This window comes from Colius striatus, chromosome 5 (genome assembly GCF_028858725.1).
Source record: "Colius striatus isolate bColStr4 chromosome 5, bColStr4.1.hap1, whole genome shotgun sequence".
Classification (NCBI taxonomy): domain Eukaryota; kingdom Metazoa; phylum Chordata; class Aves; order Coliiformes; family Coliidae; genus Colius; species Colius striatus.
This window is the reverse complement of record NC_084763.1, coordinates 23383118-23403108: the sequence shown is the minus strand read 5'-3', so window position 1 is coordinate 23403108 and position 19991 is coordinate 23383118. Positions and strand designations below refer to the sequence as shown.

Below are 19991 nucleotides of genomic sequence, written 5' to 3'. Positions count from 1 at the left end.
ATCAATGATCTGGATGAGGGGACTGAGTGCACCCTCAGTAAGTTTCCTGATGACATGAAGCTGAGTGGGTGCTTAGACCTCCTTGGGGGGAGGAAGGCTCTTCAGAGGGACCTGCCCAGGCTGAAGTGATGGGCCAAGGACAATTATATGAGGTTTAACAAGGCCAAGTGTTGGGTCCTGCACTTGGGCAACAACAATCCCATGCAATGCTACAGACTTGGGGATGTGTGGCTGGAGACATGTATTGCAGAAAAGGACTGGGGATGTTGGTCAACAGCTACCTGAACATGAGCCAGCAGTGAGTGTGCCCAGGTGGCCAAGAAGGCCAATGGCATCCTGGTTTGTATTAGAAATAATGTGACTAGCAGGACCAGAGAAGTGGTTGTCCCCCTGTACTCAGCACAGCTGAAGCCACAATTTGAATACTGTGTTCAGTTTTGGGCCTCTCACTACAAGACACTGAGGTGCTGGAGACAGGCAACAAAGGTGGTGTAGGGTCTGGAGAACAAGTCTTATGAAGTGTGGCTGAAGGAGCTGGGTTGTTTAGCCTGGAGAAGAGGATGCTGAGAGGAGACATGATCACTCTCTACAGCTACCTGAAAGTGAAGGTGGGAGTCAGTCTCTTCTCTCAAGTAATGACAGGACAAGAGAAAATGGCCTCATGTTGAACCAGAGAAGGTTTAGATTAGAGATTAAGAAGGACTTTTTCATTGGGAGAGTTGTTAAACAGTGGAACAGGCTGCCCAGGGAGATGGGGGTCACCATCCCTGGAGAATTTAAAAGACACATAGATGAGGTGTTGAGGGACATGGTTTAGTGCTGGGCTTGGCAGTGTTAGGTTAGTAGTTGGACTTGATCTTAAAGATCTTTAACAATTTAACCAAAATGATTCTATGATTCTATGAACCTAGACTTGAGATCTGTTAACCATAAAGTTTCCTGTGCAAGTAGCAACACAAGAGGTTTAGACCACTCTCCAGACTTGGGGCTATGTAGAAAAGCAGCATGAGTTGCGCTTTGTCTCAAGCCCCAGGCCAGGCACAACCTCTCACAAGTGCACTGCATGACCTGGCAGCCCTTCTCCTTGCTTCTGAGTCAAGTATGAGTCTGAACTCCTGCATCAGTTGAGTGGTACTGGCCTTGACAGGATGTTGTGGAACAGAACTGAGCTCCCCAGTTTGAGCACCTGATGTGATATATACAGCTGCTCAGGTAGGCAATAAGCAAGAAAAACTAGTAAAGTGGTGGAAATGCAAGAACTACTAGAGCCAGGATAGGAGACTGGGAGACAGTATTAGTATGAGGACTCAGACATCTTTAGATCCTTTAAGAAAAATATATACCATTATGAGAAAATGGGATAGCAGCCAAGCTTCTTGCAGATACAGTATACAGACACTTCTGTGCTCTGTTAGTGGTGGCAGCCAGTGCTGGAAGGGAACTCAGAAGCAGATACGAGAAATACACTATAGGTAGCTGCGGAAAGTGTCTTTCTGCTTTCAGTCTCCCTCAGGATTAAGTACTGTGCCCTGAGAACTTTAAAATCACATTGCTTGTTTGCTTCCTGCCACGCGCAGTTTTCCAACCTCTGAAAACAAAATGTTGGTCATTTGGGAGCTTCTTGTTACTTTCAGATAGCAAAGATAAAAGGCTGGAAGAAACATTAAATCTACCAAAGCATACCAAACAAATATATTTACCTGTTCTATATCTGCTAAGATTTCAGTGACACCTACTCAGTGGTCATTTACATGCAGTTCTGTGTATGCCAGTTGAGAAGCACGCTAAAAGGAAAAAAAAACCTTGCAAACATCATAAATAAGAAATGAAACACTCCCCCAGACCTGGGTCTCCAGTGCACATATATTAATTACACACCAGAGAGTAAAGCCTCAGTATGTTCAAGCATTTAAATCATTATTTGCATTTATTAAAAACATTCCTTTTCGCTTTAACAATAAAGAAACCCAACAGTGAAATAACAGCAATTCAAACGCAATCATTTACAGACATGGGGTTTCTTGTGCCCATTGTACATACAGTGCAGTGCTGCCAAGTCTCACACCTTAGGAGTAAGCTTTTGCTCTTTCCTCTGTTATACATGTACATGCACACACATACATTTACATGTCTGCTCTCACCTATACTCTTTTGGGAAACTCCACAAATTTCATCAATCACACTCATACAGATTTAAAATCCTGGCAACTTTTGAATAGCTTTTTTTCATCAGCTGCAATTAAGTGTTGGAAAATAAATCCAAAATATACAGAGAGAGACTTTCTCCTTAATAGGAAATGTTAGCAATAGTATGTGATTTCTAATACGTTCCATAGTTTTGCCACACCATCTTACTGGAAGGCAAAGTTTGCATGCCCTGTGATTAGATTTCCTTAATGATGGGCAATTCAGTGTTGTCAGCCATAATATAAAACATTATTTATAACTATTTAACTGTTTTAAGAGTATAGTTAATAGCTTTCTGTAACATGATCTTAAAGAAGTGATTAAGTGTGCTTTACAACGTGCCCAGAAAGAGCTTCCGATTAGTGACATTGATATATATATATATTACATCTCACATGGCCCATACTTTTAAAAGTTGGGAGTGTTGATATAGGAGTAAACCCAAAATGAAACAAAATCATTAGAACCAAAGTGTTGCCTTACCACACTTCATTAATATCATCATGTCATATGCCAATAGATTGAATATCCACAACATAAAGTACTTTTCTCTGGTAATAAACCCTAGAAATACAGCATTTTTCTGCCACTCCTACAAAGCAAAGATGGGCCTCAGAGGGAGAATTCAGGGATGGATCCAAAACTCTTCATGTCTTTGGTTCAGGTTGTAACAAAGAAAGTAAACACAAAAAAATTGTAGGTTCTGCATCTGAATAAAAGTTCAAATACATCCAAGGTTAAACAGATGTGATGGGGACTTGTATCTAATTTCAAGGCTATAAATTGCTAAAGGAGCTCACAGGTTTAAAAAGAAAGTGCAGTTATGAAAACGGTAAATGTTTTCCAAACGTGCAAGGCTCTGTTCCTTGGGAGTCTGTAATTGCCCTACAGTTTCTCTAGCAATTCTGCTTAGCTGCTTAGAGTTTGAACAGAGTGAACATTTGTCATTCATCTCATGCCTTGTCCTCACAAAGGCTCAGTATAACTAACTACAAAGCAGGGGAATTTTTATGTCCCAGACTGAATTTCAAACTTCTTTGGAATCTAGTAATGTTCAAATCCAGTTATTGCACTCATATACATTAACCTTATTTCGTATTTCTTTCAAAGCCACAAGCGTAATAAGCCATTGTACATTTGTTCTCCTATTTATGCCCTTCAGAAATTTGAGACAATAAGAGGATTCTCCTAACTTTTTATTTCCCAATAAACACCCTGGTTAAATGTATTTTGCCAACAAAATTAGATGTATTCTTTGGGAATTGTACATATAGACACAAAAAGAGGGAAAACTGTTTTTTTTCAGTCTTATGAGAAAGCTACAATTAGTATCTACAAGTAGCTAAGCAGAGAGTGTAGAAAAGATGGAACCAAACTCATTTTAGAGGTGCACAGTGAGAGGACAAGAGGCAAGAGACAAAATTGGAACATGGGAAGTTCCAATTTGATGTAAAGAAACTGTTTTACTATGAGTATTTTCAATACTGGAAGAGGACCTCTTTTCAGGTGGTGGTGGAATCTCCATCCTTGGAGACATTAAAAACATGTCCAGGTAAGACCCTGAGCAATATGCTCTCCTTTGATCTGCTCTAGAGGTCCCTTCCAACCTCCATAGTTCTGACTTTAAGACATATAGAGGGAGAATTTCATCAAGAAGATACTTGACATTTGCCATTTTTTCCATAACTTACTCTTTTGACCGAATTAATGAACATTTATGAACTGCAGAGAAAATACCTGGTTTCTTTAAAAAACTCAGGACTGGGGATATATATTTTTTAAATTAGGAAAGGGAGATTGTTTTTCAGGCATTCACTGTAAAAACTTTAACTGGCAAAGAACATTTTTATTTCAGACTTCCCATTACATTTCCATAAACTCGCATTACAATGGTGTGAAATGAAAGCAAAACTACATAGTCTCAACAACATTGATACTCCCTAGCTAATGACTGTAAACCCCAAGTCCTTCCCAGGTTCTAGCCCATGTGAGAACTATATCTTGTGACTCTTAGACAGCCCTTTATCAGGTCATACAGAGCAGAACAGCAAGGAGAAGATATGTAGGATAGAGATAAGAAGAAACAGCTTTCCCTACCTCCTTAGAAATATTTATTGCTTTTCTGATTAAGCTGATAGTTTTTTTCTGCCACAAAAATTTGGTCTTAAAGGAGACAGTGTTGCACACAGACTACTTGTGTCTTCTGAAATGATCTATTATTACAATGCAGAGAATTTATTGCCTTCCAGGAAAAATGGAATGTATGGATGGCATATTATTGTGTATACAAATCAATGATTACTTAGTAATCTGTGATACGCCTGAAGACATAGGTGTTTTCAGAAATGAGAAGAGCGAAACAGAAGCAAGTACAATGAATACCCTTAATTACTTAAAAGGATAGTTTCTCTGATCCACCTTAGTTTCGTTTCTGTTAGGACCATGAAAAAGCTGGTGAACTTGTAAAAAAATCCAAGTAATTACTTCTAATAATTAATTCTATAATATTCTATAATGTAATGCTATTTCTAACAAGAACGTTTCTTCACATAACCTGCTTGTTGAGAATACATTTGAAAATATGTAAGAAAAAGTAGTAGCAATGAGGTAAAGGAGATCTTGAAGACTGTGACAGCAACCAAGGCTGAACATACTGGAAGTCCCACATACCAAGGACAGTTACTCATAATTGCTCCTTGTTACTCAGCCCTGTTACTCTGGTACGTGACCTTGGATGAAAATCAAGTAGAGCCAGTGAATTTATGAGGTAATGTACTTTCATGGAGATTTGCCAATGTAACCAAGCAGAACTGTGTTTAAGCATTTACAGTCACTCTTATCTCACCCCTCTGTCGGCTTGGAAAAACTGCAAAGGCTAGGAGATTAATGGTGGTGACTTACAAGGTGCAAGTACACCTATGTTTTCGAAGTGGGACTGAGGAGATTATAATTAAATTAGGGTATGTGAGCATTATAGGGGTAATTTGTAAAAATTAACACAAAGGGAGGGAACTGCGGCAAAGGGTTGGTGCACTCTATGGTGGTAACAGATACACGGCACAATACACGGGGGGAACACAATCCTGTTCAGGCCCTCTCGCACCCCTAAAGACGCGCATCTGTGGAAGGGCGCGAAGGCCTGAGGGACCTCAAGCGGGTCGGGCGGGGTAGGCCTGGCCGGGCCCCACGGACGGCTCCGGCTCCGGCGCGGGCGGTGCCGGGGCTGGAAGTGACGCCAGTGGACGGGCGGGGCTCTGAGACGTTCATGGCGGCGGCCCCATGTTGATGTCCCCGGCGCCCTCCGCGTCTATCTAGGTAAGGGGACCTCCCAGGCCTGGTTGGGGGGGATGGGTAGGTCTGATACCCTCTTTCCTGAGGGCCTGCGGCAGTTCCTGGGGCAAGCGGGGCCGTTAGGCTGTATGCCTCAGTTCTGCGCCACCGGGCAGCCGGCCCCCCTCCTCCCCCCCTCAGCTGTCTTGAGCCGGTCGTAATCGAGAGGGGAGAAAGGGAGGAATGGCGGCCGCTGCGGGGGGCGCAGGGCCTGGGCGGCCGTACTCTGGGAGGCAGTGGGACTCCCCTCGCCCGCTGTGGCATCGAGAGCCTTGCGAGGGTCTGGAGCAAAGGTGATCCGCGGCAGGCAGGTGAGGCCGCGCCGGCCGCTGACGGGGCAGGGGGTAGGAGAGGGGTGGGGGAAGGCAGGGCAGGTGCTTCCTGAGCCGTCAGGAACTCAGGCAGTGGACGCCGGGAGGAGCTGACTGGGGCGGTGCGGCTCGTCCTGTGTCTGTTTTTCCTGCCTGACGAGCTTTTCCTCCCTCCGTCACTTTTGAGACGTTCAGCCTCCCTGAGGGACTCACTTGTCATGTCACTTAACGAAACCTAAGCGTAGCTTTTTCTCCTCTTCTCCCATTTCCCAGCCGGTAGCTGTCAGCTAAGTAAGCAAGCTCCCAGTTCACCTAAACTATCCTTGAACTTTAAGTAGATCTCGGCTTCACAAAAGCTCCCGGGATTTTCCAAGTGCACAGCAGTAATCCCGGATGATTCTACTAGCCTATACAAGTTCACATTTGCGAATAGTTCTGCTTTGGTCATGGAAACTGGTCTCCGTTTTCTGGTTTCACTAAGGCTAGTACTTAGCTGTGGTATCTGGCAATCACTGTGCAGAAATTAATGTTTGGGGAGTTTTTGGGTATTCTTTTTTTTATAATATGTGCTTTGGATAAACTTTCCAATTTTGAAAATCGACTTGTTTTTTAAAAAGTTCAATAGGTTTTGTTAACTACCTTGTTTATTTTTTTGAAATTATACGTAATGAGAACTGAAGTAGTTTAATATCAGTATTTCTCTTCAGATACTACTGAATTACATGAGTGTATTTGTTGCTCTTGAAAAAAAAAATAAGGCTCTTCTGTTTCTTTTAGAATTGTAAAAACTACTGTTTCATACCATTTATAGTTCAGAGTGGATTTGAGAGATGTCTTAAATATAGTCCTCTGTCTTGATAAGGTGTTGGGAGTTTTCAGGGTTTTACTATGCTATATGCTGCTGGACTCCAAAGCGAGATAACAAATAGGATTTACATTCACCCTGTTGCCTCTCAAAAGCTGTCTTTTGATCTTTACTCAGTTTCTTCCTTGTGTAAGTTCTTGTTTTTCTCCTTTGTTAACCTTGGAATTTGATCGTATTACTTGTGTTGTTCAGGCTACAAATTGCTTTTTATTTTAACATCTGATACATCAAAATAATGTTATGGCTGCCTAGATGCACTTCATATGTTAAAATAGATAGGTCAATTATAAGCTTAAGACATTGAGGGCTTAAACCTAAAACATCCCATTATACTTTTTTACTTAATTTGAAATATGAATACCAGTTTTCTTCACAACGCATTTTATTTCAGAGAACGTGAGCTTTTACTTATTTTTCAACTCGTGAAAATAAACTTTAAAAGACTATAAGAAACACACAAACAGCTTTTAATCTTTGAACCTCTTGGGCTGCAGTGGCCTGCTTGTTTTTGGGATTGGTTTTCCCATGTATCTTTAAGGAAAGTAATATATTATGTCACACGGTTGTCAGTTACCTCATTCAGGGTGTGAATTTGTGTAGTCAGTATGAAATTAAGTTTCATAGCAATTGCAAGAATAGGATGGCTCATCTTTCTAGAAATGTGTCAGAGATACACAGCTCTAACCCTCCTAACATTAAATATTTTGACAAACTTGTAGTTGTGTGTTGAAGTGCAACACTTGAAACTCTTCAGTTGCCCATCTGTATTTTTGCTGGATATTGCTGAATCTGAGGAAGGGACATTCTTGTTCTGCTTGTGAAGCATCTTGCACTGCTGTAACTTTTAGCATTATCCTGAATGACATGGTGAATGGAAAGCAAAATCAAAAGCTTTTGCAGTTCCAGCTGATTAGTGTTAATCTGTCAAATGGCATGCATACCTAAATGTTCTTACTATTGGTGGAATTCATTGTTTATGGTGATGAAGCTAAACACACAGGGCTGGTAGCGTAGTGTTACAGTGAGAAGAGTGAAAGATGCTCAGACTCCTAAACCAGAGACAAGAGAACTCTTTATAAAGAAGAAAAAAAAATCCCAACCCAACCCCAAACAAACCTCTCCTATTTAGATAAACTTTCTTGTTTTTCAAAAATATCTTATAATGGGACTTTGTTACTTTTACTGAGAGAGGAAGAAAAACTTCATAAATAAAGGTGCTGTGAAAAAGCACTGAGCAGTACAGATTCTGAGAAGTTAAAGTGTGGTGGTTTTAACCCTGGCTGGGTGCCAGATGCCCACCAAGTTCTATCACTCCCTCTCCTAAACTGAACGGGGGAGAGAGATCGCTAACAAGAGATTTGTGAGCTGAGATAAGGACAGGGAGATCACTCAGCCCTTAGCATGGTGGGCAAAACAGACTCAACTTGGGGAGAAATGGTTTGATTTGTTGATAAACAGTCAAAACAAAACAGGGAGATGAGAAATAAAATTGAATCTTAAAATACCTCCTCCCACTCCTCCCTCTTTCCAGGACTCTCCTTTTCCCTCCAGCAGCAGAGGGGACAGGGGTTGTGGTCAGTTCATTACAGGTGGACTTTGCTGCTGCTGCTTCTCAGGGAGAGGCCTTCTCACACTACCTACTGCTGCAGTGTGGGGTCCCTCCCACAATAGATAGTCCTCCACAGACTTTTCCAACATGGGTCCTTCCCGTGGGCTATGTTCTTCCCAAGCTACTCCAGCATAGAGCCTCCCACAGGGGCAGTTCCTTACACACTGCCCCATTGTGGGTCATCCACAGGGAGAAGAGTTCATCAGGAACAGACTGCTCTAGCCTGAGTCCCTTACAGGATTACAAGTCCTGACAGCAAACCTGCTCTTTGGCGTGCGCGTCTCTCTCCCCTCAGGCTCCCAGGTCCTGCCAGGAGCTTGCTCCAACGTGGGCTTTCCAAAGAGTCACAGCCTCCTTTGGGGACCCACCCGCTCTGGCATGGGATCCTCCATGGGCTGCGAGTGGATCTCTGCTCCCCCTGTGGTCCTTCATGGACTGCAGGGAGATAGCCTGCCTCACCATGGTCTTTAGCACAGTTTACGGGGGAATCTTTCTTCCAGTGCCTGGGCACCTCCTCCTTCTCTGCTGGCCTTCATGTCTGTGGACATCACATTCTCACTCCCTGTTGCTGCTGCAGTTTAGCAACTTCTCTAATAAATTATTCACAGAGGTGTTAACCTCAGTCACTAATAGGCCAGGCCTGGGTCAGCTGCGGGTCCATCATAGAATTCAGGGATATTAGCCCTGTCAGCTGCAGGGAAAGCGTCTGGCAACTCTTCCTTTAAAGAAGCCACCCCTGTAGCCTTCCCTGCTACTGAAACCTGGCCCAGCCAAAACCACTACAGTAGGGAGACTATAGAGCTTTGTTTCACATTCCCTGCCACATCCAGAACTATTAAGAATATTTCATTAACTCAGAATCCTGCTTTGTTTTCATACCACTGCTTTTGTTTCCTACTTTCGGCCACTGTATTTGAGATATAATACAGCAGACATTCAGCTAAGAAAAGTCTGTTCATGTCATTGCTGAAATGACTGCCTTTCTATTCTGAGATGTGATTGTTTTGGAGTGATGTTGAGGCAGTGCACTTTGGTGGACAAAGTCTCTAGCTATCTGTTTTCAGAGCAGAGGAACTAATTGTTAGATTTCTGTCTTGTGTATTTTAATTAGATGAATTTTTTGTAACTTAACAGATTTTTCCACTATACTGAGGTATGAACTTCTACTTTTTTTTTTTTACAGATCAATCATGTCATCCTTTCAAGAAGTTCCATCTTCAGCTAACACTTTGCAGACTTCCAATTTTGCACATGTGATTTTTCAAAATGTGGCAAAAAGTTACCTTCCAAACACACATCTTGAATGTCACTATACTCTGACCCAGTTTATACATCCTCATCAGAAAGACTGGGTTGGTATTTTCAAGGTAAGTAAAGCTTGCTCTGTTGCTATTTCTCCAATGTTTACTGTCTTCTCTTTTGTCAGTTTAAAAAAAATAATTAAAAAATTCCTGTAAAAGTGAATGCTGTCTTGTAAACTAAAGTGAAACATCACTTAAGTGATGTATTGGTTCGTGCTATTGGAATGTGAGTTTTGAAACAAAGATCAAACTAGAGATCAAAACTAGAGGAATGGGTACACTTTAAGTCTGCTGGAGTAGAGGGAATGTGTTATGTGGTGGTGGCATGCAGAATTAAAAAGAAGTGATTTGAGAAGAGATGAACAGGAACATATAAAGAGCCAGAGTAAGTGTAAAGTAAGTAAGTAAACCTAAGCTGGAGATATCCTGACCCATGTCTCTGACTCATTTTTTTTGTTAGAACAGGCTGCACAATATAGATCAGTACAATTATTCAAAGCAGACTCTTAGAAAAGGAATGAGGCCACATCTGTGTTATTTAGACTTCTTTTTAAAGGTTGATAAAGTTTCGTTTATGGGATCAGAAATTGATTAATTCCTAGATCTGCTTGTATTTAAAACCTTGATCTATGTTTCTTTGTCAGTGTAGCTCCTAGTAGATGATGCTTAAATTCTTTTACTTGAATGATTAATAGAGGTTTTGATTCAGGCTTTAAATAAGTGATGCTTTGGCAGTGGAGAAGGGGGAAAAGTAACAGACTCAGTACTAAAGGACTTTTCCCTTAGAATTGTCTACTGTTTAAGAATGTAACTGCTCAAGTTCATTATAATCTGCAAATTGTTGATGGACTGTTAGTCTTCATTCAAGATAAAGTACTATTCTGCAAAAGGGAAGTACTGTGTTTTATAACAAAAAGCATTTTTAATGCTATCTGTACAGTCACTAAATTGTGAGGGACACGTTGTCATACAAACAGGCACATTTCTCTAGTGGAAAGTTTTAAAAAGTATGTGTATATATATCTTGATTATCTGAAAAGTTTTGACAGATAATGTAACCAAGCACTTGACTGTTTAGTTAATAGCATTAATGAAACTCAAGAAAAGTCTTTATCAAAACTTTAAAGAAGGTTTTGTCTGTACTACACATAAGTATTTTGAAATAATTTAAATATAACCTCAGAAGTCAACGTTGTGAGAGAGGCAATCAGACAGAATCCTTAAAGTACTATGTAGGAAAATTTAAATAAAAGTAGTATGAAACTGTATACCATATACAGGTACTTGATTTCATCTTGACTATAAGGGTAGATTTTGTATGAGTTTTTATCCTGCTTTAGCAATGGCAGGTGACACAGCTTTGGCAGTCAATTGTGGAACACGTTGAGCTGGCATAAGGGAGTACTACTGCTGAAACATCTTTTGCACTGGGTGGCTTATTTCTTGTGCTTCCTCTCCTTTATGTGAAACATACTCATGCGTGATTAACCAAATCAAGGAATTGATTGAGGTTAAGACTAGATTTTTGGGACTAAATTGTTATAAATGGAATTCCCCTACCAAATTTCCAGTTCACTAAATTCTCATCAACAAAAGGGAAAGAAGGATTGTGAGATGAGGAAAAGGGTGCAAATTGTTTTCTTTTTTTGGTTATGTCAGCTTATGCTGACTAAGTGTTATGAATATACTATGAATATACTAACTTAGTAGAATTATAGTACAGTGAGTAAATGGACCCAGCTGTCCAACTGTGTGACAACAAATATGTATGGTATGAGTAATGTTTATAGTAAAATAGTGTGAAAATTATTGTCTTGGGATAGATAATAGACAGAAGTTTTACTATAGTGTGATCTGAGTTTAAACATGAGTGACCTCTAGAGAACTGATTGTTCCTGGATGGTCAACAAACCACTGGGAGGTAGTTTGAAAACCGATGAGAAGGGTAGGGGTTTTATCATTTGCCTTTCTAAAACACATAAAAAGGATGTGATCCTTGTTTAGCAAAGCAATTTTCAGCCTAAAAAAAAAAAAAAGGGACAAATCTTGACCAGTTATGAGAACAGTAATTAATGTATTAATGTATATTCTGTATCGGCTTGATATGTAAGGAAAGTGAGGCTACTATGAGAAAATTTGAAGCATTGATTCACTGGCTGTTCATGGAGCAGGAATAGAGGTCCAATTTATCTTTGAGGTGAAAAAATTGCTTAGAAAACAAACTCATGTTTGGTGTCATTTAACCTTTGCCTAGAATTTCATAGAACATGACTGATGTTGTAATAGTGAATACTAGACTGAGGGGAAGAGGCACTCAGTTTAAAAACAAACAAACCAACCTCAGCTGAAGAAGTGCCAATGATAATTCCAGATTAGTATAGAAAATAAGTATGAAATAAGATGCCATTTTAGGGGGCAATGGTTTCAACTGTATTTTGTCTTGTGTTTGCTCAAGTAGTTAGCTAAAAATTTTTTTATTGAACTTAAAATGTAAAGGTACCTTTAAGTGAATGGTTTTAATTTAGATTACAAATCCAAATAAGCTTCTTCAGCAGCAATGATATTTTGAGTAGGTACTGGTTATTTGTATTCTTGTATCATCCATTTGTTTTGTTAGTCCAGCTGGTTGTGCAGCTGCACAGTGAAATGGATCAGGGAAGTGATGTGCCAGAAACAGAGCTCTTCCTTCATTTCCCAGATTTCACCACATTATTTCACAGCTGGTTTAATTCTTCAGCTCGCTCACTGTGTGATGCAATGGGCATCATTCTTACGGGGAAAAAGTGGACTAGGAAGGAGTGGACTAGGAAGGAAGGTGTGTGGGAGAAGGGCTCTGCCTACTTTATTGGTTGGTGTGTGTGCTTGATGTGGAGTGACATTTGAAGCTTTTTTTTTCAAATCCTTTTAGAGTTCTGAAGAGCAGCCTGTAAGGGTTTGATTGTTAAGTTTCTAAATGGGTATAGAGGGAATAGTTCCAGAAGCAAAACCTGATTTCTTAGTACTGACTCTTAATTTTTAACTTGTGGGTTTTTAAATGTTTCCACAGTATGCCCTACATGTCTAATAAACTCTTTTTATTCCATATACATTTGCATTTGTGATTGTTGTAGTTGCCATTAGTGTTGTGCATCTTATATGAAAAAGGGATGTTAGAGATTGAATCCTTGGTAGGATCCTGAAATTGCTTATAAGAGTTTCTTTCTGTGTTTCATTGTGGTTATTTATTAATTTATGTATTTATTCCAGAACTTCATTTTGCATTTTGTTTTATCAGTCTTTCTTGGCTGGTACACATTCCTTTTCATTTGCTACATTTAATGCTCATGAGATTTTTCTACCTTCACTATGAGCGTTGAGTGTTTTCTGTGTCTACTGAGTATTCCACTGTATTTTGTTCTATGAAAAATAATGGCTTCAATGAAAGGTATTACAGCAGTTTGCTTCATGTTCTTCTCAAGGGTGTTTTATGAAGCAACTTAAAATAAGGAGCAAGGACAAATACTGCTTTCCTGTTCTCCATTGGGGACATCAAAAAGGTCTTGTTTGGAGGTACAGTAGGTCTAGAACTTCACCTGAACTAGGCATTTGTGCCAGACAGCATTATGACAAAGAACTAAACAAATGAGCAAACAAATAACAGTTCTTCTAAAACTTAACAGATTCTACAAACTTCTGTGCATACACTGTAGCTGAAATACTTTTTTTGTTCCCAGGGTGATTCAAGTTTCTAAATGTTGAACTTTTGTGGTGCTGAGCATAAGGCACTTTGTGATGGTGCTATCAGGTTTGAAACTGTTCTCAAGAAAGTAATTTTCTGTTTTTTAGGAAAACGCAAACCCAGTGTTAATAAACTGAAAGGATAATGTTGCATGTGGGAGACATTTCAGAAATACCAGTTTTCTTACAAACTGGGTGTATCTAAGGGCATACACTACTTTTGGGATTGGACCTTTGGCAAAAACTTGGAAGGGCGGGAAGTACAGTCATGAAGGTAGTGATACCCTTCACAGCAGTTCTGAATATGCAGTGATTTTATTATTTTTGTATAAATTTACCTCTTTCTTCTTTGTCCCCAAATGAAACTTAAAACCAGATTTTGACTCGGTCTTCAAATCTATATTCTTTCATTGCTACTATTTTTTTTTTGCTTTTGTGATGTTCTGGAGTGTCATCTGTAATCAAGTGCCAAAAGATCTTTACCAGTTATGTCCTTGCTTGTTAACAAAAAAAACACCAAAACAAACCCCAACCAAACGAAACAGTATTACAGATGCCTGAGTTGTTCTTCACACAGTTTTATGGGAACTAGAATTTGAGATCAGCTTTCAGTGAGGGTTTCTGTGCAGAAGAACCTGATGGTTCTCAGTGTGGAGTCAAAGGGAAGGAGGCTTATCATTCTTGATCAGTTTCATAGGTCCGTACTCCGAGTGATCTAAGATCAGCATACCCTCTTTATTCTTCTTTCCTTATTTCTGATTTATCAAAATCTGGAGAGGCCCTTGGTGTAATCTAAAGCTGAACCTTTGAAATGAGGAAAAATAATGAATGTGTGCACTACATCTGGTTGCAAAAATGGTCTGTCTGGTAGATAGTCCTAATCTCCAGATGGGGAAGCCTACATCTTATGATTTTATTTCATAATGAAATAATCCTATAGCCATGTATTTTTTTTTCATTATTAATGCATTGTTAATGTCCAGCTTTCCTGATGTGTTTGAAAAACTTGCTTGACTTTTAGGAAGCAGTGCATATCCCTCTGTCTAGGGCATATGTGTACAAATAGGACTGACAGATGTTCAGTATACAAGGGAAGCAGGTTTACTATGTGTCTCAAAAGCATAAAGAAAGAGTGTTATGAACATAATAATGTTGCTTCAAGAGAGTAGTGTTAAAGGTGAGAGTGTTTGTGGGCTACATCATAATACTTTCTAGGTTTCTGAAGATTTAATTTTGCTGAGGCCAGCATGCTGGAAAGACCTGCAGTATCAGCGGGTAATCATACATATGTTAAACTAAGGGCTTTGATCTTGCTGTGTTGTTAATTAACTATTCCATCAAAACTTTTCTGTTCTTCAGTTCTAGTTTGGTATCCACTGCCTTAGTGTACCCCAAGAGAAGAAAATAAAATGTGTTATTTCTTAATGTCGGCATTTTGAATTTGCACAACTTAAAACAAATGATCTGATAATTATAGTAACAACATATGGAAGAACTCAATAAGTAGGATGGGGAAGATCTTAGTAACTTATTTGGACACAGGAAGTACCAGCTTGCTCTGAGAGCCCTCAGTATTTGGGAGGTTGCACGTGAGCTATTGTTTGTGCATCGGCATAGTGCCTATACTTATATGAAACTTAATTTCTGTCTTATCAATATACCAATGTGTAGCAAACCTCAGAATTCACTTGTCTGAGATTGAAAACTTCTGCAACAGAATTCAAAAGTGGATTTGATGGACACTAAGAAATAGCTTTGTGGTTGTGTTTTACCAAGACAATATAGATATGTTTTTGCATAGTACTCTAGGTTATTTAGTCTCCTTTGGACTGCAACTAACAGCATATCTTGTATGAGTCATGTCAATGTCCAGATTTTATTGTAGATTGATTTTGTTGGGTTTTTTTTTTTTTTTTAATTTTGAAAGTGTCAGTTACTTCCATATATACAGATGACATTATGAAGTATAGTGCAACAGCTGGATGTATTACTGACCACATGCATATAGAAATACAATTTTTTCTGGCAGGAAATCATCACTGCACAGCAGGAGATGGTATATATGGGAATGTGTAGTGAACAGTATGTCCTGTTGTTAAAATATTTGAGAAGAGAATTATTGGAATTCAGAATGTTTTGAGAATTACTGTATCCATGACATTGAATGTTTTTGTTGGTTTCTATTTTACCTTCTTTGGAAAAACATGTTGTAAGTAACAGATGATATTTTTATTTAAAAAAAAAAAAAGAAAGAAAAAGTCTGTGGAAATGTTGTTTGCTGTTTCTGTGTTGGACAAAGAGAAGGATAATTTGTTTCCATGATGTTACCTTTGGCAAGAAATATTGATGTTAAATCTATCAAATACTTTTAGAAAATTAAAGACATTTGTAATTAATGTGGTCAGAGACAGAATTGGCATAACAAAGTATGGTAGCTGTTAATAATTTGGAAGCAGAAGATAGTACTAATTTATAGTTCTCACGAAATGTGATAGTAAATGAATATTTCACTTAAATTTCATCCACATTTTTTTAATACATTTTCATACTTATATCTTGAAGTAAACAGTAACTTCGGTACTCTTTTGTCTGTCATAGCATTTCTTTGGACAGTCATTTACATATGTAACAAGTTTTCTTTTAGCGAGTTCATGTTGTTTCTATATTTACTTTGATTTATACCTAATAAGAGAGAAAGTTGATCCTATGGTCTAGGCACTCTGTCAATGTCATTTTGACATATTCCTCTGAACTGTGAGGTAGAAATACAACCGAGAGATAATGATAGGTTAGGGTCCTGATAGTACCTTGATATTGCAACAAATACCATATGTTCTCAATAGGCTGAGTTAAAAGATTACCTGTACGTGTTTGTAACATTCAGCAGAGATGGGCTTCTTCAGGTCTGGACATAAGAGAATATTTTAAGAGTATAGCTTTTCAAAAAGAGTCTAGAGTACCTTGTAGCCATCTTCTACTAAAAAATGTTTCAAGTTTAGGGCTTCTGCTGTATAACAGATTTTTATCTCAGTGTGAATAGTGAGATTGTGTCTGAAGTAAAGTCTTAAATGGATTGGACTGAGATAAGTCCAAGTTGCATGGGATATAAAGTGATCACAGACATACTAAAAAACCAAAGGTTGTAGCTTTGACTTCATTGCTTACTTATTTTGAAATATCTATGCCTTGGTGTTACTAAAGCATATTTAATGCTTTAATAAATGTTTTTCCTCATGTCCATCTTCTGATTTTTTTTGTACAATTTGATTCCTTCAGAATTAGCATAAAAATATGACAATTTGATGAGGATGCCTTCAAAAGTGTATTACGTCAGTAGCATGTCAGTGTTGACAGTAAACTAGCAGTAATTTTGCCTGCAATGAGCCTCACTGCCCCAGATGTTTAATTTTTCCATCTGCTACTTGGTTCAGAATAACTTTCTTCTTGTTACATGCTATAGTAGCACTAGCACTAGTGTGGTTTTCAAGTAGTGTCACTTGATTCGGAGTTTGACACAGACCAAGCCTGCTGTGGAGAAATCTCTTCCTGTGTACTGGGCCCAGTTGCATTTTGCTTAAATACGAGTGTTTTCTGTGTCTTGAGTGAAAATAACTGCTTCTTATCATGTGAATTATGTCAAGACTGCTAACTTACTGTTATCAGTAGTAATTATACTGTCCAGCGTATGTCCAGAGCCTTACCTACTGTCTGTAATTTTGCTTTTTTTCAAATGTAGCATATTATTTTCTTGCAGTACTTTGGATACTTGCCAAATTACTTTCTAAACTAGGTAATTTACCTTCTTAATAACAAAAAGGACATAGTTTTCAGTGTTTCATGGTTTTGGTTGTTGTGTGGCTAGTTTTTGTTTTTCTATTTGGGTCACATTAGGTATTTACAATAAAAGTTCATTACTTATGCCAGAGTTGGTTCAACTAAACAAACATTTCCTGTATTTGCTTCTTTGGTCTGGTCATGTCAGTATGTGTTCTATGGATATGTAAGGCACTTTTACTGCAGCAGAATGAATGTTGCTCTTCTTCCAGTTGCAGTTGCTTTCTGAGGCCAGGGAAGAAAATGCCAAGTGAGCTGCCCTTAAAGTAGCATTTCTTTAAAGCACTCCCTCAAGATTGAATTGACAGACTTTAACAAGGTGTTAGAAAAGGAAAGAAATGGAACAAAATAGAGAAACAGAAAAGTGTTTATTTTCCATACTCATCTGAAACTCAAGAAATTAAAAATGAAGTTTGGAATGATTTTTACACTGCAATCACTATGCAGTTGTAAGACAGGACTTTCTTCTTAAAAAAGCTTAGATTCCTTGTAAAATGAATCTTATGAGAATTAAATGAGATATAGCAAATTAAAATTGTTTTTATTTTTTCACAGTAGGCTATTTGGTAACCAATTCTTGGCATACAGACAGACACACAGATTGTACTCCTCTCCCATTGCACCCATTTATTTTTCTAGTCAGCTAATCTTCTAGCTGTTTAGTGGAATTGTACTGTGGGTGAAATGTAAATATGACAAAACTAATTGCACTGTGTGTTGTAAAAGTAAGAAAGGGGTTTGTATGTGTGGGACAACGTAGAAGAAGAGAAAGCCTTCATGATGACTGTGCCTATTGATGACTGTGCCTATTTATTACAGTCTGATATGAGTATTTCAGACAGTTGTGTTGTACCTGTTTGCCCAACCAAATTGCAAAATGCTGATGTTGGACATCTTACTAGATTTCAACGTTTCTACTGTGATTACAGAGTTGGTTTCTATGATTAAAATGTAGTTCATGATGTCCTAAATTGAAATAAGCCTTTTTATTAAAAAGTACGAAATAGGAATATAGTGAATATAGTGAGGTTTGCGTGAATAACACATTATTGTACATCATAACGTAATCTAGATGTGACATTTGTGTAGGAGATGTGATGTTTAGTCATGGTTTTGGTTTGAAAACATAGATTGAGAAGGTGAAAGTAGGATTTGGTTTCTGGATTGTTAATCTGTTGGTTAACATCTGGAAAACAAGGAATTTAAGCAAAAGTTTCTAATTTACAAATTTATTTCTGAGTGGAGTTTGTGAGAACTGAAGGTAGAGAAATGGAGAGGTAGGAAAATGTGTTGAAAGCAAAGAGGAATTCTGATTACAATATGATTTCCCCCCCCCCCCGTTTTACAGAAGTTGCATCATTTAAGACTCAGGTGCTCTTTTGTCTAAGAAATTAGAACATTAATAGTTTTTGAGTTTTTTAACTCATCAAAATTTTTCCATTGTTTTTCAATGAATTCCTTACAATAATGGTATCAGCACAGCCAGTCAAGGCATCAGATGATGAATTGAAGTTCAGAGTTCACAACAAGTGTTTTCCATAGTTTGACAGGTCATTCTCCTTTTACCTTCTCTGAACTTTGGAATGTTTTGTGCCAGAATTCTTATGTAATTTGTAATGCTTATGTGCTTGAATGTGAATATTGTAGTGTCTGCCACTATCCATGCCAAATTTTTAAATATGACTAGTAAATGATGCCTCTTGTACTCCTCCTGGCCTACAGAAATTGGAAAATTTCTCACTTTTTAAAGACTAAAATGTTATCCCATAGAAATGTCTCATGTATTTAAGATTTCTGATAGTAAGAAAGTACTAGTGTGCATTTGTTTCAGCTTCAGCACTTTGATTTTATGTTAGTAGCTGGTAATACTTTGTTTGCTGTATGGGTGTTTTTTTTTTTTTTTAATTGATATCTGAAGTTATTTTCATTAAAAGAATTCCAATTAAGTTTTTTTACAACAAAATCTGAGCTATTTTGATCCCAATACTGTTTTACTTGAGTTGCTTTAGTTTTAAAGGTTTTATTCTTAGTGCTTTTTTTTTTCCAAGTCAAATGCCCTTCCAATTAACCGTATCAACTATAAAAGCATATGTATTTGGATTCATTGTATGCCACTTTAGTTAGCATTCTGATGAAACTGTTGTAGTTTATTATTTTTTAACTTTGGTTTCACATTTCAGTACATTGGAATATCTTTTTCATTGCAAAATAGGACTTCACGTGAGGCCTAAGTAGGAATTAAGTGTAGATTTTCAAGATTCCTTTAATTTCAATTTTTTAAGAGCTTTTTATGTTCAGATTATTAATGCATATAAATACACTTGCTGCTTGTGTAGTTGTCATACATTTTTAGAACTTGGTCAGTATGTGAATGAAACAAAAATGAAACATAGTAATTGAAGACTTGTTTTTAAATATATTTTTATACTACATATATATACAAACATATGTTTGTCTCAATTACACTTCTTTTGGAAAAAAAACCCCTGCAAAATGTTTTTTGTGTGAACTTTTGTTCAGGAAAAATTGCCTTCATCTATACTTTAAGTTCCTGGAAGAGCTTTTCTTGTTATTTCTGAGATTTTTAACAGTGTGAGAATTAACAATTTTAGGAAATCTCATTCATTGACATCTTTAAAATCTCCTTCATAGGATATATTGTAGAAATCTTAGCAAAGAATGAGCTTAAGATGTAGTAAGTAATTCCATTCTAGTGGATGTATCAAGATATGAGTCTGCACTGCTTTTCTGTTGAACATTGCCTTAGGTAGAAGAACACACTGTTTCTTTCTTTCTTATGTACTGTTTTCTGCTGACCTTATATTGTAGACTCAAAA

The 19991-nt window shown here is 38.0% G+C and overlaps 1 protein-coding gene across 5 annotated transcripts in view; it reads left to right on the top strand.

Annotated features, from left to right (window-relative positions):
• The first annotated feature begins 5430 nt into the window (after window positions 1-5430).
• The window catches only part of TAX1BP1 (Tax1 binding protein 1), a 59682-nt gene continuing 45121 nt past the window's right edge, over window positions 5431-19991 (top strand). For all 5 annotated transcript variants that reach the window (XM_061997472.1, XM_061997475.1, XM_061997473.1 and 2 more), the window contains exons 1-2: window positions 5431-5502; window positions 9486-9669. In XM_061997472.1, coding sequence (XP_061853456.1) covers window positions 9493-9669 — 177 coding nt within the window. In that variant the 5' untranslated portion in view covers window positions 5431-5502; window positions 9486-9492. The remainder of the gene's footprint in view (window positions 5503-9485; window positions 9670-19991) is intronic.